Below are 23,235 nucleotides of genomic sequence, written 5' to 3' on the forward strand. Positions count from 1 at the left end.
TCTTCGACAGACTAATCACACAGGATGAAATAAAAGTCTATCACTAAGATCCAGACTAAAGCCCAGCCGAAGCAATGGAAGCACTTTGACTCACCAGACCTCCGTAGAAGGCACATGTCCAACCAGTGGTGGGCAAGGTAATGCAAATGGTAATTTGGGACCAGTGCGTAGTGATGATGGATTTCCTGGCAAAGGGTGCTACAATTACCAGGACATACTACACTTCATTGCTGCACAAATTGCGAGAGGCTATCAGAACTGAGAGGTGTGGCATGCTTAACAAAGGTGCCCTCCTTCTGCAAGACAAACATCCCAGTTCGCATCACATATGCCCAGACTTCTACAGATGAGGTCTTCTCACTGTTCGTAGTTTTGTTCCTCAGTCCATGTGAAGTGGGTCAGGGGAAATCTTTAATGAACTTCCCTCATAGATGTAGTGCCCTGTCACACAGCAGGTTTGTGCTTTTTCTTTAATGTCTTTACTTGTGTGCAGTATCCCTGCCTTTAAAATGTTTTAAAGGCCTGCGAAGTGCCACTAAAAAATCTGTGGGATTCGAATTAACACACAATGCAGGGTCGTGGTTGGTCAGTTTTTCGCCTGACCACTCCTCTGGCTTCACCGACAGGCTGTCATGAGTCAGGGACCCTATTTCTGGCTGCAAGACATTGGAAAGGAGTCTGGTCTGTTGATACTGTTTACACTAACAGCAGGGTGCCAGTATCACCATTTACTTTGATCCACACACACGCTCACAAACAACATTCATAACCTGAGCCTCCATTTTTTTTTTTAACTGTCCGATCATATATTGTCAGTGGATTGAATCAAATGAAAAGCTGAATGCCAGTTTGTGAGAGAGAGTGAGCGAGCCAGAGCCCTATACTTTACTCATCTGAACTTTACTTACTATTCCTTCTAGAACCCCATGTGTCTTTTTTTTTTCTGATAGATTGTGAGCAGATTTCTCCATTTCAAATGATGAATGCTGCATTTTGTTACTTAATAACTTAAATACATATTCTTTGTCTGTATGTCCCTATCACACACACACACACAAACTCGCTTGCTCACTCCCTTTCTCACACAGATGAAACTGAAATTTCAGACATCAGCGGCCAGATGCCCCATGACCTGACCGGAAGGGTGACTTTCGTCATCAGTGTGTTTACTTCAGACTGGCGAATGCTGCTAAACTTAACCACCTGCTTAAAGCGCATATAGAATGGATTAGTCTGCTTCCTTCCCTTTGACTGACAGTACAAATTTCAAATTCGAAGTAGGAGAACACAGAATTACATTCTGAAACTTGTTGAGAAATTTTGAATTTTTCAAATATTTTTATTCAGATGTTGGACAACACAAAACGTTTGCATATGCAAACTTATAGCTGTGTTTGTGGCCTGCTGGTACATTTATTTCTGTGATAAAGTGGAGCTGTCATTTTCCCATTAGAATCCAAAATTAAAAGCTGAAGACACACCTCTTTTACATAGTTTTTTTTTTCCTGGATCTTTAAGGCAAGAAACTGACATGAACAAGAAGAAGTAATCAATGCTAAAAGATGCAGTTCTGCACACACAGCAATCAATGATCTGCTATCAAATGGAATACATACAACTCTGCACACAACCTATCTTGCTCATTTTTGCAATACATTGACACATCATGATGAGCAGCTTAGTTTTATTCAATATTCAGAAACAACAGATATGAATAAACATAAAACACATTACAAGTGTAATCTAGAATGTACCATATGCACACACACACACAAAATTTACTTTTATAAAATCATTCTTACTTCATGCAGTTGATTAAATGATTTAATCTCTGCAAGCATCCTCCTCCCAGGACATAAAAATGAGGACCGTGAAGGTACATAGGGGTTTACAAACACACTAACATTTTGGTCGAAATAACTGTGTCCATATCATATTCTCCCACAACTCATTTTCACAAAAGAACAAACATACTGCATTGCCAAGCACAGAAACAAGTCACAGAAAGAATCAAAGCCAATGCATGACTGCTCAATCAGTAAACCAATACTGGACAGCAGCTTTTCTTTCAAACACACCATACTTTAGTCATAAGATGCTGAACACAAATAATGGCTTTTCAGAGAAGTCAAGGTTCTGACACTTGTTGGCCTGTTGCTTCCAATTACAAGACTATAAGCACAAGGCAATTCAGCCATCACCACCATCAGATCAGAAAAACAGCCTATGGCCAACATCAAGTTGAATGTGGAAGTTCAGTTACAGTTAAAAATCGTCTCCCATGTATTCCTATTTGGATGTGTGTCATATCATCAGAACACATATTCACAGCCTGTCAGTCCATTAAAATGGTTCTTAGTTGCACCGTTTCACAATTCCACAGCTCCATCAGAATCTTCTGGCAGTAATGGCAGCAATGTTAAACCTTGTGTCTTGCTGCCGTGAAATAGTGCCCCCACCCATCATCATGCTGCTGCTCTGGTTTGCCCCAGAGGACATGTACATGCCACCCCCTACACTGGAAGCTCCCACACCGGAACCATGACTTCCGTAGCTTGAAGAACCACTTCCTCGCTGATGCTGGGAACCTCCCATACCGCTGCTTCCCATCCATCGGTCCCCAGAGCCTGTATTCCCCTCCATGCCTCCTCGCCCCCAGCTGGAGTCTGCCTTGCTGTGGCCTCCATCAGCAGGACCGCCCCACGACTGACGACCACCCACCATTTCTGCACAACACACATTATACTGTGCACAGGTTTCTGGTAAATTCCTCTCTGATATGCTGTACATTATCTATTTCAAAACAGTAATTCATGGATAACATTCTTTTTCTTTTGCAGATCCAACAGCCTGGAATTAAAATACCATACAAAATTCACCACATAAGATCTGTTTCATTCTTTAAAACAGTTCTATAAACTTATGAATGCACAAATCACTACCATACAATATTCGTCATATACCATCTGCTTCATTCTTTATAACAGCTCTATGAACATACTTATGAATGTTTAAATATATGTACACATGGTGTTTTGTATGCAAGTACCTGTGCTGCATGCAAATACTAGATGCAAGCTAAAGAGAAAATGAATTTGACTGAGCAAGGAACTCTATACCTGTGTGGTGTACTGTGGTGTGTGTGCAGACACACTGAATGCAAATGAAGTGAACAACTTTTTGTACACATGTGGTGTGTGTGTGTGTGTGTGTGTGTGTGCGCGTTACAATTTGTTCCATCGTTATCACCTCTGGGCTAAATTTATGCAACGTTCTGTGAAATTGACACCTCTACACTGTCAGAAGTGGACAATGGAATTCTTTATTATAAACACACACAACCAACCTGCACTGTTAACAAATGAACAAGTCTCTAAGAATGGATGTGTAATAAACCATGTGCTTGAACTGACAATGTGCAATAAAGACAGCAAATAATCAGAATAGAAAAAGCAGTGACATGTAAGTAGGAACAGAGGACAAGGAGGGATAAATGGGTCACAGGACAGAGCAGCTTTCGAATCTCAGCTTCTGCTCTGCAACAACCCAATGAAAGAATCAACTGTTTGCTACATCATAAGCCTGCCTAAAAAGAAATAGGACACATTCTTAAACAGTCTCAAATGCAGATATTAATCTGATAACTTTGTGGGTGTGTTAGTCCAGAAATGAGTGGCACGCTCAAAATGAGATGTTACTCTGACAACTTTGTGGGCATGTTAGTCTAGAAATGAGTGGCACACTCAAACCCTGCAACAAGTGTGACAAGCTTACCACGTCCCATCACTGCTGGCAGATTATGTTCTGATTTCCACTCACTTCGGCTGTCGCGACTGCCACCATGTCCTTGCCGACCACCAGAACTAGACAGACCCCGGCCATCCCCACGGAAGTCCTCTCTCATGTCCCGGTGACCTCGCTCCTCACGACGGTCGTCACGTCGGAAATCACGGCTGCTGAGAACAGAAGATTCAACTAATGTTGAGCGTTTTCCCATTTTTCACATGATCTTGACTTAAATAAATGATTTTTCATTCAGTCAACAGTAAGTAAAAATAGTGTTCTGATTTTACTGAATTCATGTTCATTTCTTTAGAAGTTTGTGTACATAAGAAACAACAATGTGACAGGGGACAGAGTAATTTTACAACTTAACATTGGCGCACACACTTCCTGACAAGAAACAACCATGTGACTGGGGACACAGAGTAATTTTACAACCTAATTTTACAACCTGATGTTTGCACACACACAACCTGACAAGAACCAATGATGTGACTGGGGGCATGGACAATGAGAGTAATTTTACAACCTGATGTTTGCACACACACAACCTGACAAGAAACAATGATGTGACTGGGGACTTGGGACACAGAGTAAATTTGCAACCTAATGTTTGCACACACACACTACCTGTTGTCGAATGCTCTGTCAGTGAACCTGCGCTCTTCCCTTTCAGGGCGATGGAATTCTTCCCGTCGTGATTCGTAACGACCTGCATCTTCACGGCGATCATACTTCTCCACTTTACGCTCATAACCTCCACCTCTCTCAGCGTAACGACCAGATTCACTGCTTCGATCAGGATATCTGAAAAGTAGATCACATTTATAAAAGTAAAAGATGCTATCTCTCCTGATCAGCACTCCAAAATCTAAACACACCTTCTTACATTTTTGATAATGAACAGTCAACACTATAATGCATTCCTCACTCATAAAGCAGATTGTGTGTGTGCGTGTGTGTGTGTGTGTGTGTGTGTGAACACACATATTTCAAAGTTATAGGGGAAAAACAAAAAAGATTAAAGGTATGGGTTTCAATGCATGTTTTGTTCCATTACAATCCCAAAATATTAACCCTCTTACCCCAGATTGCTCAGCACTAATCACCCATGAAATCCCATGCCAAGGGAAATAACTCCCAAGATTTTCGATAGTGGGTAATTATACACATTGATTAAAAATTACCTTCTTTTGTTGCGCATATTTATTTTTCCTGCATTCTACAAATAATAAAGTTGCAAAAGAATTTTTGCTTCCAGGCTCATGTTGCTTTGTATTTACACACACACACACAAAAAGTGTCAAATTTTATGGTCCACTTTGAAAAAAAATCTTTTAACCCTCTTGTTCTCCGAACAGCAGCAGCAGGCACTGCTTGCGCGCGCACTGTGCTTCGCAGTGGCCGGTGCTGGTGGCATGTCTGTGGTACTTTTCCATCACATACTGATGCCGTGATGATGCTCAACAGGCACTAAAAGCCACATGCGACCGGCTACTCAGCCTACCTATGTGGCTGCATTCCAGTAGCCAACAGGCCCTGCGCATTTGCTGCCAAACACTGCCAGCCACCCCTCTGGATTATTTCTTTTTGTTTATACCCGTCACATTTTTTCAAGTTGCAGCAGAAGAGACCAACAGATATGCACAACAAAAACAAGCAGCCCGGGGCACACCTGATCCCCTATGGTTCAACACAACACCTCATGAAATGAGGGCCTATCTCTCTGCATTGATACTGATGAGGATCAATCGTCTACCACGTCTGTGGTGCTAGTGGTCAACCGACCATCGCTTTAAGAATAACTGGATCAGCAGTGTCATGCCCAAAATATGTTTTTTCAAAATCAACCAGTACTTTCATCTGCGCGTCACATCTAACACACCTGCACATGATCACCCCAACTATGACCCTTGTACAAGGTGAGAAATTTCATCAACATTATTCTCCCTTTGTTCCGGACAAACTACCATCCACGTCATGAACCAAGGGTCGGATATTTTTCAAGCAATACAACCAACCAAATGTGGCATCAAGGTGTGGGAGATCTGTGACGCCAGGACAGGGTACTGCGTTTGATTTGATATTTACACCAGCCGTGCAAGTCGCAGAGACACCACCATCAGTCTTGGGCATTAAGTCGTTCACATGTTGGCATCACCTTTCTGGCATCATAACAGGCACCTGCATTTTGATCGGTTTTTCACTAATGTCCTCTTGATGACACACCTGTCCTGAAATGAGACATATGCCTGTGCCACTGTCAACTGCAAGGGGTTACCAGAGGAGGTCAAGACTGCCAAATTGAAAGTGAAGGGAAAATTGCTGCAGATGCAGAAAGGCTCGCTGATGGCCACAGTCTACAAAGACAACTGTCAGATCTACCTTCTCAGCCACCAGGTATGACGACAGCGGAGGACAAAGTGGTGCCGACAGTCATCGCCAGCTACAACAAATACAAGGGTGACGTTGACAAGTCGGACCAGTACCGCGCCTACGACCCTGTTGGTCATCAGAACAAGAAATGGTGGTGCTACATTTTCCATTACAGATCCTGCACGGACCACATTGCCACCATGAGAATTATTATTGAACAGTCCTTGGAGTGGCAGACCTCCCTGTACAGCGTCTTTGTGGACTTCCAGAAGGCGTTCGACAGCGTGGACAGGGAGGTGATATGGAAACTAATGCAGCACTACGGCTTTCCTCTAAAATATATTGCCATCATCCAGCAACTGTATAAGGACGCCACCTGCCAAGTCATACACGAGGAAAAGCTGACTGACCCCTTCCAGGTACGAACCGGTGTACATCAGGGCTACCTATTGTCTCCGACAATTTTTCTGATGGTGGTGGACTGGATCATGCGGCAATCCACAGCAGGCCAGAAGACCGGCATCCAGTGGACCTTCACCAAACAGTTGGAAGACCTCGACTTCGCGGACGACATCAGTCTCCTCTCCCACACGAAACAACACGCACAGGAAAAGTTAGACCGTGTCGCAATAGAGGCAGAGAAGACCGGCCTCAGGATCAACATCGGAAAGACAGAGATTCTACGCATCAACAACAAGCAGCAAGACCCAGTCCGATTACAGCAGGAAGAGATCAAAGAAGTGGAAAAGTTCACATATCTGGGCAGCGTACTGAGCAAGGATGGTGGAGCAGACGATGACATCAAGAGCCGCATCAATAAAGCGAGACACACCTTCAGAACTCTCCGACCCATCTGGCAATCTTCAGCCCTCTCACTTCACAACAAGATCAGAATATTTAACACCAACGTCAAGTCAGTCATGCTGTACGGCTCAGAGACATGGCGCACTACCAAGACCAACAGGAACAAACTCCAGACATTTGTCAACAGATGCCTGCGCAACATTCTGAACATCAGGTGGCCTGAAATCATCTCAAATGGAGACCTATGGGACAGAACCAAACAAGCACCCACAGAAGAAGAAATCAAAAAGAGAAAGTGGGGGTGGATAGGCCACACGTTGCGCAAGTCACCACTCAACATCACTCGCCAGGCACTTGACTGGAACCCCCCCCAAGGCAAACACAAAGTTGGCAGACCCAGGCAGACTTGGAGAAAAAGTACGGACACTGAAGTGAAGGCAGCCGGAATGACGTGGGCCCAGATAAAGAGGATCGCCCCAAACCGTGTCCGTTGGAGGAGTGCTGTTGCGGCCCTTTGTTCCCGAGCGAAGCTATAGGCATAAGTCAAGTCAGTAAGTCACATTTTCCATTCTCTGGTCAACTTGTGCATTGTCCAGGCCTACCTCACCTGGGAAGTGTCACCTCATGACCCAGTGCCCAAGACCTATGACCACTTGATGTTTCGCACTGACATCGCAGAACAACTTCACGCAGGATTCACCTCCAGGCAGCGCAAAGCAGTGCCAGAAGCTCCCATTGCCTTGGCCAGCATCGACCATCACAAGTAAGAAAAGATCAAAGGTAGATGTAGGGTCTGTTGGCAGTGCACTGAAGACAGTCACAGGACAGCAAAGGGACAAGGGTTAGAAACATCAGATATGTTCTTTCTGCCAGGTACCTCTCTGCTTCCACAGGAATGCCTGTTTCCATGATTACCATGAGCAGAATGTGGTTCAACAGTAGGACAGTTTGTTTTAGTTTATGTGTGTGTGTGTGTGTGCTTACCTGGAGTTTTTGTGACAATGGCATAGCAATGATACTCTACTCACCATCCTTACTGTACAGCTATACATTGTGTGCATATATAAACGGATCTGTACAAAGTGCTTTGAACAATGACACAAGAGCAACATGGAACTGTGCTTGAAATTATCTCCAGTAACTCTTCAGTTGTGACAGCTGACACTGGTTGTGTGACATTCTTTGGATTACCTGTGGGAACTATACTGGCAGACAGGAGACAGATCATCTCAGGTAGGCCGCAGCTTTCATTTCACAACACTAACGTTCATGTGCATGGGATAACTGCATGTTAGTGTGCTGTATTAGAAATGTCATCATCGAATGTGACAATTCGTGACATTTTTGACAGAGACACGACCTTTCACATCTAGACAAACGAAATCTTGCTCACAAGACAGAACAATGCCTTGTGACCATAGCTGCCGAATTTCATGACTCAAGAGGTTTATTCTTGGTTGTGGTGAAACGTGAACCATACATACCCATTTTAAAGCTAAACTCACCAAAAGAATCCGAAAACTAGAGGAGTTTGGCCTCAGAGAATTTGAATACACGAGGGTTGACTCAACAGCATCTGGTCGGCCGCCGGTTTCCGACACTATTCCGCTCACTTGAAAGCCTGTCGGACGCATTGTTACGACAGGTTTTGATCCTTTTTTAACGTTACCGATCTTACTTTAAGGGCGATAACACAGTTTTCAGATAGCTCAGACACTTTTCTTGCAAATTCCTTCCCTTAGACCATTGTTCGTTCATTCTATAGCAGTTTTCTTTGTTTGTAAAGTGAACCACCCTCACGCTCACCACCAGTTGGTTTTCAACATGGCGACTCCACGTCGAAACCGGTTCGTGCGGAACATAAGAATGGCTCAAGCACTCGAATTGATTCATGAAAGCGGGTCTGATGACGAAGATGCTGTTGTTGGAATGTTCGACGATGCAGGTGACGAAATTTCGGACTCTGATTCTGACTATATTCCTGACGAAAACGATGATGAAGTGGCGGACACTGACGATGACGAAGGCAGAATGACTGGTCAGCGAAACTCGACACCAACACGTGCAGCTGCTGCAGCGGCTGATTCTCCAACTAATGGAGAAGAACCCGAGGAGATGGAAACAGATCAGGACAATCTGTTTGATGATCATATAGATCCAGGTTATATGTATGACTGGAGTAGAAATTTGGCCAATTTTCCACTCAACCCACCCTTCGGTTTGACACCAGGATTTCAGGGCCCCCTCAAATTGCCGCCTTGGGAGGACTGCAAACCAATTGATTTTTACAGTCTCTTCATTGATAAAAGTATGCTAAAACACATGAAAACAGAGACAAACCGTTATGCTGCAATAAATATCCAGCAGGTACAGCAAAGAGAAGAACTTTCCCCACGGTCACAGTTCAACACCTGGAAGCCTGTGACACTGGATGAAATTAGAAAATTTCTGGCTATCCTCATCCACATGGGGATAGTAAAGAAACCAAGAATAGTGGACTACTGGTGTACTAATCCAGTTGTGAAGACTGGTTTGCCTCCAAGCTGTTGAAACGCAACAGGTTCAGAGCCATCCTGTCGTTCTTCCACCTGAACGACAACTCGACATTCCTGGAGCGAAACCATCCTGACCATGATCCACTCCACAAGCTGAGACCATTGATTGACCACCTTGTGCATGTAAGTTTTCTTTTTTGTGTGTTTGTTTTGAATGTGTGTGTGTGTGTGCATGCTTGTGTGTGTGAATGTGTGTGAATGTGTGTGTTGTGTGTGTGTGTGTGTGTGTGTGTGTGTGTTATTATTTATTCTTCCCCACTTGTTAAATATTATCAGTTCAAATGATAGCAAATGTTAGTAGATAGTGGTAGTATTAGCTGAAGTAGTGGTGATGGTTTGCTGTATCATACATATTGTGATTGTCCACAATAGTAAAAACTGTTTGCATGTTTCAGCTCTTCAAGACTGTGTACATCCTGGAGCAGAATATCTGCATCGACGAGGCCCTTTGCCCCTGGAGAGGCCGGTCATCTTTCCGGGTCTACATGAAGGACAAGCCGGTCAAGTGGGGCATCAAGCTGTATGAGCTGTGTGAGAGCTCCTCGGGGTATGTGTGGAACCTTGAGGTGTACTGCCACAAGCCGGGTCTCAGCAACCGCCCCCACGATGTTGTCTTCAGGCTCCTCGACCAACTGCAAGACTGCGGCTATGTCCTTTATGTGGACAACTACTACTGCTCACCCACCTTGGCCCACAGTCTCACTGCTGTCAACACTGGATGTGTAGGCACTGTGCGGGCTAACCGGGTGGGCATGCCAAAGGATTTGGTGACTGGAGCCTTCGCCCGCAGCCAGATGGACTACAGGAGACTGAATCAGGTGATGGTCATTAGGTGGAAGGACAAGAGGGATGTGCATATGATAACAACTCAGCACATCCCTGAAATGATTGCAGTCAGATCACGGTCAGAACACAAAAGAAAACCCACGGCTGTTGTTGACTACATTGGCAATATGGCTGGTGTTGACCGCAGTGACCAGATGATCTCATACATGCCAATGCACCGGAAGACCATCAAATGGTGGAAGAAGCTGGCCTTCCACCTTTTGACCCTCACAATGATCCAGTCTCACTGCCTCTACAACAAGCTGCAGAGGAGTCTGGGGAAAAAACCGCTGACACTGGAACAGTTTGCCATATCGGTATGCTATGACCTCGCCAGTCTTCCAGTTGGGGATGATGAGGAGCGGAATCGTGCTGCTGCCCCGGTCAACGAGGAAGTCAACCGCCTCGACTGCAAGCGCCAACACTTCATGGAGAACACAGGCTACAGGCACTGTGTTGTGTGCTATGCCAAGGAGAAGGCAAGAGGAGCCACCAGAGAGCACCTGAAGAACAGGGTGCAGCGCACCAAGTTTCAATGTCGACAGTGCCAGAAAGCCCTATGTGCTGTGCCCTGTTTTGAAATCTACCACACCAAACAAGACTTCAGCAAGTAACAGTGTCACTGAAGTGTCTACAGTCAGTACAGTGTGTGCATTGTGTAAAAAAGAGTGTTTGTGTGATGTTTTTTTCCAATGAGTGTACAGTCCTGCAAATGTTTTCCAGTGTTTTTTTCAAGACTGCAAGCAGCAATCAGTTTTTTGTGTTTTTTTTCCAATATATTCTCATCAAATCTCTTTTTTTATGCAGCATGCATAAATAGTATCATAAGCACATCAAACCAAGAGTACAGGAGTGTGACTGAACCAGTGTAGGAGGATTCAGAGCATGAAGAAGTGGATTACCTGTGTTCAAAAAATTTTTTTGTTTTCCTGCCAATGTGTATCATATTGGATTACCTATATCATCAAAACCATGTGGTTCCTTCACTTAAGGTAAGCATTTTTAGTAAATTCATTGTTATATCTGTCCACTGGTATGCGTTTTATGTTTGTAGGGTGAGTGGTTGATTTTTTGTGATTTTTTAAAAACTGCTTAAAATAGTGCGATTTGAGAGGGAAACCCGGCCATTTTGACTGAGGGTAGAGTGAGTTAATTACAGTACGGTTTTCTTTGAAATAAGTTCATGTGGTCTGCAGTGTCTTCCAACACATCTTTTTATTCTTTCTTACTCAAGTTGAATTGCAACAATGAACATGCTGATTTTATGTTCTTTTCATTTTGAGGGATGATGCGTTTTCCTATGATGATGGAGAAAAACAACAGCAAACAAACAAAAACAAACAACAAACCTACCTCACATGTAATTTCTCCATAATGAAAAGAAAAATATAATCCATTGAATTAGCAACATCAGAAAGATCGAGCAGAATGCCAATAAGTATCACTGCAATCAACGACTAACAGTATTTATTCGGACGGTCTGGCGATTGATTCCCGATTTTGGAGGTCCGGTGATCGATTCATGATTTCGTAAGTCTGGGGATCAATTCACACTCAAGTACCGACTACACTCTCAATATTGGTAAAACTCAGTCAGTGGATGTCTTGGTCACTCGGTACGATCGACTATTACCAAATTCTCACGCAGAAATCATCTTCAGAATAGTCATTTGGATTGTGCTACTACTCTCGACAGTCATCAAACTCATCTTGCAACTTTTAAACTTCAAAACTTTGGCTAAACTTAACCAAATCAGTAATATGTTCCATTGAACTAGCACAATCAGGAAGATCGTGCAGAACGCCAATAAGTATCAGTGAAATCAAGACGAACTCACTGACAGTATCGATTTCGGAGGTCCGGCGTTTGATTCATAATTTCGGAGGTCTGGCGATTGATTCACAATCAAGTGACCAACTTCACTCTCATTGTCGGCAAAACTCGGTCAGTTGACATTCAGGTCACTCAGTTCGATTGATTTTTACAAGATTCTCACAAAAATCATTAAAACGGTTCAAAACCAACTTCAGAATCGCCATTCAGATTATGCTAAAGCTCTCAGCAATCATCAACCTAGTTTTGCAACTTAAAAAATTCACAACTTTGTCAAAATTCAAGCAAACCGGACTCTGAAAAGCACAAAATGCATGGCAGGAAGTGCCGTAAACAAGGCTGTGAATCTTGCGAGAGTCTCGTTTATGTGAACAACAATGGCTGTGCCCATAGTAAGCACGTGTTTAGCTGGTGATACCGGGCAGGTTCGGGTGTTACACTGCAAGTACAGTGTATAATGGTTAAGCATTTTTTGTTTTTCTTTTTCATCAACATCCAAGTATACACTTACGCAGATTTGAATCCTGTATCTTTACGAGGCTGTTTGGCTGCCTCACCCCAGATGTCATCCATTTCCATTCGACTTTTAGGCACAGTCGGTGGACGTTTGACAGCTCTACGTTCAGCAGCCAGTCTGAAATTAAAATCAACACTTACTGCCTGCCATCAGTACTTTGGTATCTGTACTGCAATATTCAAAACCACTTATACCTCCGCCTCCACACTGCCACTCTGACCTCCAATATCTTTAGAGAAATCTTGACTGCTTCAAAACCACCCTAACCTCAACCCCTGCACCCCAATTAGCAAACTTCTATGAAAGAAAGCCTCCTGACATGGATAAGCATAAATTACAATGCTCAACTGCCGTTCCACTTTACTAAAATGAAGGGTTCAAATTTGACAAATTTGTGTTGAAGAGCAACAGTTATAATGCCCCATGAATCATGAGAATGTATTAGGTTTACTTTTCATTCTACTGGTTGATTTTCGAGACAAATACTGGACCCTCCCACTCTTACCTTTCTTGGTCACGACGTAGTTTCTCCTCCGCCAGTCTTTTCATGCGCGCACTCTCCCTGCGCAACCGCTCAGCCTCCCGTCGCTCAAATTCCAGCTTTTCTTTTTCCATTCTACACACACACACACATGCAATAAGACTTGGCAAATTAAAAGAAATCTGCTGCTTCCACCAAAGTAAAATTAAGTCTTCCAGGTCAAACCATGAGTTTTTCTCTTGACTCCGAGCTTGTGTGTGCCAGCATATACATGAATGAAAGTGTGTGTGAATGCCTACATCTCAATTTTACTTTTCGTTTATAACAGAAACAGCAAAGTGGTCTTTACAAAACCATGTTCTTCCTTATAATCTATATCAAGATCAGAATAAAAAATCCTTACTGTAGTTTTTCCTTTTCTCTCTCCAGCTGCATCGCTTCTTCTCGCTGTTTTCTGTGGATAGCCTTCTGCCTCATTCGCTCTCGTTCCAGCTCTTGCATGCGGAAGCGTTCCTCACTGCGAAGCTGCATTTCCTTCTGCCGCAGTCGTTCTCGCTCTCGCTCTGCCTGTTGGCCGCCAAACAGTTAATTTATCAAAACATTAGCAAAACAAAATCACAAGCAAGGGTTTTCATCATCACGCAAATGTGGGGTCATAATGTTAATTTTTTTTCTGTGTAGTTGCCCTTTTAACCATGGTTCAAACAAGGAATCATCTGTAAGCACTGCTGGAAGAAAGTGATAAGAGTTGTTCGTATCCAGTTCATTTAACGCCAAGTTTAGAAAACAAAGAAAAACTACGAAAGCTGCCCTGTGAAATAATTTTTTCCTGTGTGTTTAAACAAAATCATGAGATCAACCATCTGCCAATAATGTTAATGGCGTTATTCCAATTTTCATTTCGGTCAGAACAGGTAATCTTAATCATGTGGCATGAATGTTCAAATATGTACCTGCTATAAAGTCTCATCAATTTAATCCATTCACTTAAGTGACAGTTTGCATTTGAAAAAAAAAAGAGAAAAAAAAAGAGTAACTTCTTAAACATAAACATGACCATCATACCCTGATTTTCTCAAAGGAAAGCATATCCCTTTCCCGCTGTTCACGCGTTTTTCCTGAGTCACTGTGGCGACTTATGGCACGACTGCTCCCACCAGAACGGATGCTCCTGGAATCTGCAGACAGGCAATATTTACCAATTTTTAGGCATACTCCTTGGAATATATTAGGACTCTTCTGCAGATTATGCACACTGGCCACATATTTTTTGCCAATTGTTATGCAATTTAAGTGAAAATTAAAAAGATATGATCATTTCCAAATCTTTTATTACTATCCAGATTTTGCAAGTAGTCAAAAGATGCTGTGGTCAAAGATTCTATTAACTATAAAAGCTGAAATTCTTCTGGTTTTGCTTGTTAAAAAAAAAAAAAAAAAAAAAGTTATGGGATACACACTTTGTAAATTCTTGAACATACAGAAGTCAGTTTCTTTGCAAATACAACAAAGATGGAAAAAGAAGGCCTCTCAAGGAAAAAGACTGCAAACCAAACAAGTGACTAAAAAAAATAAAATAAAATAAAATTAAAATTAAAAAAAAAAAAAGTTCAAAAGTTCGACCAATCCACACCTCATAACAAAAATTCAAACCGACCTCTCTCATCCTTTCTGGGTGATTTCTCAGTCTTCTTGTCAGTTTTGGATTTGTCGTCTTTCTGATCATCTTTCTTCACCACCTTCTTCGCTCCATTCTCTCCCTCTTTCTTTTCACCTGTAAACACCAAATCACATGAAATGTCACAAACCACTTACAGACACAACTCTACTTCAATTGCTCACCTAAAGGCAGCAGACACATATCAGAAACAGTCCACTTTCTTAAGGTGGACCACGGCATAGGTTTTTCACCAAAAATCATTAAAAAACGTGTTTTGGGATTATACTTGTATTTGGTCAAATAATGTCTCTTCTTTGCATTTCTGTCAACCATTTTGCTCAATTTGACCGATTTCATTGCAAATAAAATCATTTTCTGACATGGGTGTGTGTGAAGTTTGAGTGAATGTGACAAAAAAATCGAAGTTTGCATCGATTTGGACGGCCTGGTGCTCGCGATCTGGTTTGGAAACCCCCACTTATTTGGTATCAGTGTGAAGGTCATTCACCGGTCTGTCCTCTCATTCCTATTTCCTGTGGAAAATTCCACTCACGGAAACACACGAAGAGCAAATCCGAAGGAACCCGAGAGGCATTTTTGAGGGGTTGTGGCTGAGTCGAGGTTTCTGATTGGCTTGTCAGAGTAAAAAAAATAGCCCATTGGCCCAATCGGTCATGTGACTTTTTCCAAGATGGCGTCTGTTTATTTTCACGATTTCAATCGACACACCAGTTGCCTAAGATTTTGATCGAAATTTTCTATTACAAGTCACGGACAATGCCAAAACACGTTGGAAAGAAGTTTAGGACTGTCTCTGCATTCGGCAAAAGGAAGAAAAAGCGTAAGATTACAACACAAGCTGAAAAAAAGCCTGCCGAACAGCGACCGACTTAGCAGTGCCTTCGACATCTACGGGCATCAGTGAAAGCACTCCGCTTCTCAGTTCGAAGAGAAAATTGGACATTTTCACCAGAAAACATGCGTGAATGGGTGACAGTGACCCCAGTTCAGACGAAGAACCACCGTAAAAAAAAAAGTTCATCAGTTCCTGAAGTACAACTTCGCTCAGGACAGCCACAATTCTCACAGAACATTATCGTTGATGTGTCAACGTTGGACTGCTTGGTGTCGTCAGTTCATTGTGAAAAATGCGAAGCAAAGGTTTGTGGAAATTGATATAATAGTCTACAGATATATAATATTTAATATATATAATATAGTATTCTATTTTATTTCATTTTGAGTTTTTGTTACGTTTCATAGCAAAAAAAAAAAAAGAAAAAAAAAGAAGCCATCCGAATACCTTCTTTTTTGTGAGCCCATTGATTTACTTCTTTTTTTCCCCCCCAAATTCTTTGATTTTTGTTTTCAGAGGCAATTTTTATTTTTCTCAAGTATTGAAATACTTTTCCCAGTAATATTTCTGTGGATTTTTACTGAGTGACATGCTGTTTGTGTGTGTATGTGTGTAAAAAACTGTCAGTCTGAGTTTCTTTATTCTGTGTGTGTGTGTGTGTGTGTGTGTGTGTGTGTGTGTGTAAAAAACTGTCAGTCTGAGTCTCTTCTCTCTCTCTCTCTCTCTCATTCTCTCTCTTGTACCTTCTATTCTCACACATTTGATTTCTTTTCAGGTCTCTGTATTTGAAGATGAGACAAAGAGGATGGGGTCAGCTCTCTCTCATTCTCTCTCTTGTACCTTCTATTCTCACACATTTGATTTTTTTTTTCAGGTCTCTGAACTGGAACTTGTGGCTGGGCAGAGATGCTTGCAGAGAAATCAGATATGCTCAGGGTCAAAACAGCAACCAGAAAATCCTCTGACAGAGCAAAACAAAAGAGGAAAAAAATTGAAACTGTGAGACGTCAGGAACGTGAACATCGACGGGCAGATGAGGGAGAAGTATATGCCCCAGGAGCATTTTGAACAATCAAATAACTGAAAAAACTCTCTCTCACCACTTAGTGATATTGGCCAAGTGCTGTTTTCCTGTGTATTATTTTTTTTAGTGTGTAACTATGGGTTGTAGTTTGTGAGTTCTCAACACAATCTTTGAAGGCGTTTTTCTCAAAAGTTGAATTTCTGCTGCAGGTGCGTCAGTGGCCCACGTGTAACAATTGATACAGTGAAAATATTATCATAAAATTAGGCATACTGATGTAAAAATGTGTGCTGAGTGCAATGAACATAGTTAGAACTCTCTACCTCTAGTAGTTTTTTTCATAGCAAGTGACTAAAGCATAACGTGAATGCATAATTTTATGCGTTTTTGACAAGACAGAGAACAATGCTTGTGGACAGTGGGCATCTGCTTTTGTGATCATTGCACTAAATGATGTCAAAACAAACCGTGGAAATGATGAGAATCATTATGTAATGCATGTGTTCAGTGCTGCAAAGGGGCCAAATAACGGTATGTATTTTTATAATAAAATTATCATATCTTCATATCTGTTTGACTTATAATCTTCAAACTTAGCACAGATATCTATATTAACATCCTGAGTAGGGAGTGGATTAGAATTAAAGATTAGAAAAGAAAAGAAGAGAAAAGAAAAATAACCCATCTCAACATTCACTCTCCTGCACAAAATAATGCTCAATTCCGTCAGTCTGTTGTTTGTGACAGTACGTTCCTTGGCACATTCTTTTCAATTATTGCACTGCAATCCCTTTGAGAAGGGGTTATTGTTAAAATCGGTAACATATATTAATTTTTTTTTTTTTAATATTAATAAATAAAGACAAAAAGATATCTTCCATCATGTATTCTAGACAAATAAGAGATTAAGAAATACAACTGATAGAAAATAAAAAGAAATCAGTCCAAAAACAAAACCAAAAAACAATAACAAAACAGACACATATGAAAAGCATGTATCAAATGTTACAGAAACGTTTACTTAAAGCTAGATATCCAACCTTCTTTACGAGGAGTTGGTTTCTTTTCATCTTTTTTAGCTGTAGCACTTTTACCGCCTGCAGTGCTAGGTGATTTACCAGTAGTGGAGGAACGATTTGCCACTGGTGACTTGCCTGCAGGGGTTGCCTTGGCTGGTCCAGTTGTTCTGGCCTTAAAAGACAAGAACTGCACAAAGAAAAACATTTTATTTTATAGGTAAGAGAGGTGAGCTGTTTAAACCTTTGAAAAAAAACAAAATCCGAAAGAACTCTCAGGGAACAGAAAAAAAAGGATACCATACAGTGGAGTATACTATGTCTGGTAGGGAAATCACCATACTGAACTTAACCTTTGACCTCCACCATGGCTCTTTATCTGAACCAAAGCAACAGTTGTACCAAGTTAAATACCAGATGCAAATCCCCACTTCTATCATGCTTCCAAGCTTTCTTCAGCATCATCTTGTGACCTTGAAAACTTGACACCAGTCCATTTTTCATAGGCCAAGGGACTGATTTCATACCAATGTGAACATGCAACAGCTGGCCAGTGGGTTACTAAAAGCAGATAAGCCATTACAATTATTCAAACACAAAGATGGGAACAAACGAACTAGCAGCCAGGCAGACACACACACACACACTATGCAGGAAGCTGACAAAACCCAAGACATACCCGTTCCACAGATATCATTTTGCCATGTAGTTCTGTGCGATGGAGATGCTGAATACATTTGGTTGTTTCATCAGCAGATGCCATGGTGACAAATCCATAGCAGCGACAGCCTGGGCTTCGAGCATGGGTCACTACTTTGGCACCAATCACCTGTAATAGAATGGCATTGCTGAATGAATAATGAAAAGAATCCGCTTCTCTTATAATGTTGATATCTTCTTATGTTTCCACCACTGCTTTTAGTGATGATATGTGGAAGAAACAGCTATGACTTCAGGAAGAAATAATCTAAGTTTAGATACATGTGGTTTTACACTGACATACGGTGGCTGCTGAACATGGATGCTGAAATTTACCAAGATAAAAAATATTGATGTTTATTTAATTCATTAAAGAGTGATGCCTGTTCCTCTTTCTAAGCTCTGGGCATCAATACAAGTCTGAAGAATATACAGACAACAGTAGTAACAACGGAACAGTATCAGCCAGTTGGCAGCAAGAACTTACTACTCTTGCAAATGAGAAAGGAAAAAGGACCTGTTGATTTGTCAATCTTGAAATCCACAGTGTGTGTGTGTGTGTGTGTGTGCACACATAAATATACACACACACACACATATATATGTATATATAGTTCACACTCTCTTCATGTCCTGGGCACCGCTCCTTGCAGAAAGCACTGAGGTAAATACCAAGACAAGTAAAATTAAAAAAATATAAACAACAGTAGACTCTTCATGTCTTAAAACTTGTATTCTTAAAAAGCAGCAAATTTTCAAGACCTTGCAGAAAATTTGCTGCTTTTTAAGAATATAAGTTTTACGACATGAAGAGTCTACTGTTTATATATATATATATATATATATATATATATATATATATATATATATATATATATATATATATATATCCATGCACACACATACATATAAAAATATATATATATATATACTTTTTTTCCCTTCTTTTTCTTTTAAGTTTTGAGTAGAAACAGCCACAACATACAATGTAACTTATGTCATTCTACAGGAACTCACCTTGCCATACTTTCCGAACAGAGACTTGAGATCCGCAGCCCTTGTTGATGATGAAAGGCCACTAACCCACAAGTTGCGACGGCTAGCAGCAGCTGCAATAAGATGGGGTTTTTTTGTTGTTGTTTTTTTTTAGTAAATATAACACATCTTTGTCAGTTGCTTAGATTTTAAATTATACTATAAAGCCTTTTTTTTTTTTTTTCATCAGACTACTTTTGTACACACAGAAATCTATCAAATTATCTTAGTATTATCAAACTCTCTTCCACTTTCAGCCTGGTCTTTCACTACCATCATTAGCAGATATTTTCTTTCATCCCCCCCCCCCCCCCCCCCCCAGACAATCCTCTTCTGATTAGGCTTTCTTTCCCACTTCTGTATTTGTTTTTAATTAAAACAAAGACAAGCAGATTTCATCAATTATTGCATTTTCTTTGGTAGAATATCACAATTTATTTTTGTCAACCCGAATCAACACGCAGGGAAAAATCTATGCACAGCATTTTGTATGGACCTGAGTTTTTTCGTTTATTTGTTTCTGCTAGTTTTATTTTTCCTTTTCCCATTTACATTTTAAAAATATTTTATATAATAAATCATCCCCTAAAACTGACATTCAACAACTAAAAACATGACACATGACTGAACTAAAGGCTATTTTTTCTCAGTGGCAAACTTTGTGCAAAGCTGCTATTAAGAACAAATGCTACGTATAAAACATCAAAGTTGCTTTTAAAATTTTATCAAGACAACCCAATTTTCTATATTTCACAGAGGAAATAAAGATACTTATCATATATGTGGACTTGAAATGCCACAAAAACAAATAAACAAAAAAAAACCCAAACAACTATAAACAAATCAGCATTGGTCTTACTGTCCATGCGCTCTGCAGGAGTCTTAACACCCCTAGTGTTTCACCAAGTCACAAGCTATTCATATTTTTTTGCCCACCCCTTAAAATTAAACCCCACCATTACATTCATAGTCCATCTTGAAATTAAGATCACAATAGTATAAACATGATCTTTTGTGCATCACAGACCAAAGAGGGAAGACAAACAGCATAGTTCACTGAACAAAATTGAAAGGAGACAAGAAGTGAAACCGCATCACACTCTAAAAACCCGGTAAATGGGTAAATATTACAGAACCATGCACTACAATGAACATATGTGACCGTCTCCCACGAAATGATTGATAATTCGTGCTGCATTCAACTGCGCTACAGGCAACAGTGCTGAGGGTCCATCTGTTTTTTGCACCAGTGCACAGTTCAACCTCTAAATTACAATATATCCCCTGTTTTTGCCGAATTCAAACTATAATTTTGACAATTTAGTTAATTTCCGCACCTACGTGCCCATATTGTGGAGCAATTATCCCCAAAAGCAGCGTTATTTACATTAACCCCTAGGCTGCCTGCATGACGAGATAACTCGTCATGGCAAGCATGTATGCTTCGCTGCCTGCATGACGAGATAACTCGTCATCGAAATATTCTGACTTTTCCCTGGTTTGCATTCACTTCCTTGGCAAAAATAGTGGTAGCTTTAGCCTGGGGAATCTCTCTAGATTCTATTCATAGCTAGAAACCCCATTTACGTCATGAAGCAGTCCTTTATTTGAACGTTTTGGTTGGGTCACTGTCCAAGTGTTTGCCTGACTTCTCTCCTCGCTCGCTCAACAAAATGTCGGACTGACGCCGTGCTCAGGACATGCGATCGTGACGAACTAAATCAACCATGATTTCTTTCTTTAGCTGATGCTCAGAAAGAATTGAAGCGTAAATTCGAAGGAGAAGATAGAGATGAACATTTATAGGACGATCTGATAGAAAATAAATGAATAATGAAGAGAGTGGCCAAGATGCGACTGTCAGTGAGTGATGCCGGCTGTACACATGTTAGCAGACGACAGATGACCGAATTAGCAGCAGAGCGATATTCTTGGCACGCAGCCAACGCGGTCTGATGAGAACTGAATCAAGTGACCGTGTGAGAGGGGTGAGGAGGAGGGGGGGGTGGAGACTGAGGGGGCGTGGCCTCACATCCATCTTATCACTTGGAGAAGTCACAATGTATTGTGTATCTATCTCTTAAAATATATATATATATTGTGGTTGTTCTAGTATGATTTTGTGTTTGCAGATATCCATTTGTCCAGAAAATATGTTTTTGTGCAAATTACCTGACTAATGTTTGTAATGAACAAGTTGAAAATGTGACAAAAAACAAAACACTGATTTCAAAACAACAGCATGTCACTAAAAATATATAAAATGGGAAAACAGCATGTGTTTTGTATTCTTTATTCATTTACCTTTCAGAAAATATATACTTTTATGGGTCTTTCTCCAATAACAAAGAGCACAGAATTTTTGGAAAATTTATACCCGTTTTTTGTGAAAAAACCCTGGCAAATAGATTTCACTTAAATCTTATTTTCCTGGCAGCGAAAGGGTTAATATCTATTCAGTATCTTAATAGAATACATTCACATCAAAGAAAAATACTAAAAAATAAACATGTAGGTGAATGCATAAAAACATAATAAAAGTGGAAATGGAAGATACTTAGAGGGCAAATCACTGAAATAAAGAATGAACATAAATGGGTCACACTCCCCAAACCCCTGAGCACCCACTCACACTGGCACACACTGGTATGTTTCAAGTACAAAAGATGAAAAATGAAAAAAAAAAAAAAAAAAATTCACAAGTTTATTTCAATTCTAAATAAAATCAAAATTTAGATGTGCATCATTCTGATTTTGATGTATAAGAAATGAGAATAAAAGCAGCTTTGTTTGTTGAGAGATCAAGAGGAAAAAAACTTTTCCACCCCAAAACCACCATTCAAAATTACATTAGTATCATCAAGTGTTAATATCATTGCCCCAAGAATGTACAGACCCTAGTTTGATAACCTGCCTAACTTTCACAGGCATGCAGCTAAACCAACCCCTGTTACTATGGAAAAATCTCAAGAGTCAGTTACAAAACTTAAAAGCTGTTTTCCTCAAAATGACTGCCGCACTACACACTTTGAACTACCGTAACTTCTACATTTGTTAACCTAGGAACATGTTTTATACATCACTGGAAAGGTCTTTTCCTCTTCTTTCCAATAGTACATATATCTCTTTGTATCCTCAAAAGTCGACTTATCTATCATTTTGTAGAAGCTTATCAAATATATGTGCAATAATTTAAAATAATTATACTGCCTTAAACAATCAGCTTGGAACAACACAGGGTGCTGCCAGGGTGGTTCTCTAGAAAGGAAGAAAGAGGTCAACTGTACAGTTTTCAAAATGATAGCCTTCATGACTACTTGAAGCATCGCATAAAAAAAAATTTTTGTTGTTTTTTTGGGGGGAGTCAAGATATACATTTATTCGCTTTAAAACATTCAGGTATTGCATCACCCATAAAGCGCTTATAGCTGTTAGAGGCGTTTGATTGGCTAAGAGCGGGCCAGACTAAGAGGGGCGTCTTTTCACTGTTAGCCGCACGAAATTTGGCCAAACAGAGCAAACCATAGGCCTAGTTTGCATCAGTTTGACATGGTACAGTATATGACACCAAACTACCAGTATACTGTCTAATTATGTAAGCAATGAAAGCAAACCACTTGATGTCCCTTTCAAATATATGGGCTTACCTTTGTCGTCTTTGCCTTTTGCAGGTTTGGCGGCCACTCCACTGTAAGAAGCCAATAATCAAACATCATCATTTGTTTTATTTGTACACTAATATTTAATCTGGAACACTTCTGTAAGCATCT

At 40.7% G+C, this 23,235-nt stretch overlaps 1 protein-coding gene across 5 annotated transcripts in view; it reads right to left on the bottom strand.

Annotated features, from left to right (window-relative positions):
• Positions 1 to 1,667: 1,667 nt before the first annotated feature.
• Positions 1,668 to 23,235, bottom strand: part of LOC143292392 (uncharacterized) — a 30,200-nt gene continuing 8,632 nt past the window's right edge. The window contains exons 6-17 of one of the 5 annotated variants that reach the window (XM_076602623.1): positions 23,113 to 23,153; positions 19,448 to 19,539; positions 18,411 to 18,560; positions 17,870 to 17,921; positions 14,833 to 14,949; positions 14,241 to 14,353; positions 13,579 to 13,742; positions 13,200 to 13,310; positions 12,689 to 12,811; positions 4,414 to 4,590; positions 3,775 to 3,956; positions 1,668 to 2,726 (exon numbers count right to left, since the gene is read on the bottom strand). In XM_076602623.1, the coding sequence (XP_076458738.1) occupies positions 2,389 to 2,726; positions 3,775 to 3,956; positions 4,414 to 4,590; positions 12,689 to 12,811; positions 13,200 to 13,310; positions 13,579 to 13,742; positions 14,241 to 14,353; positions 14,833 to 14,949; positions 17,870 to 17,921; positions 18,411 to 18,560; positions 19,448 to 19,539; positions 23,113 to 23,153 (1,660 nt within the window). In that variant the 3' untranslated portion in view covers positions 1,668 to 2,388. Of the gene's footprint in view, positions 2,727 to 3,774; positions 3,957 to 4,413; positions 4,591 to 12,688; positions 12,812 to 13,199; positions 13,311 to 13,578; positions 13,743 to 14,240; positions 14,354 to 14,832; positions 14,950 to 17,755; positions 17,922 to 18,410; positions 18,561 to 19,447; positions 19,540 to 23,112; positions 23,154 to 23,235 lie in introns of all 5 variants that reach the window. The other 4 variants (XM_076602622.1, XM_076602620.1, XM_076602621.1 and 1 more) reach the window with 4 other exon arrangements.

The sequence above is a fragment of the Babylonia areolata genome, chromosome 18 (assembly GCF_041734735.1).
Source record: "Babylonia areolata isolate BAREFJ2019XMU chromosome 18, ASM4173473v1, whole genome shotgun sequence".
Lineage (NCBI taxonomy): Eukaryota > Metazoa > Mollusca > Gastropoda > Neogastropoda > Buccinidae > Babylonia > Babylonia areolata.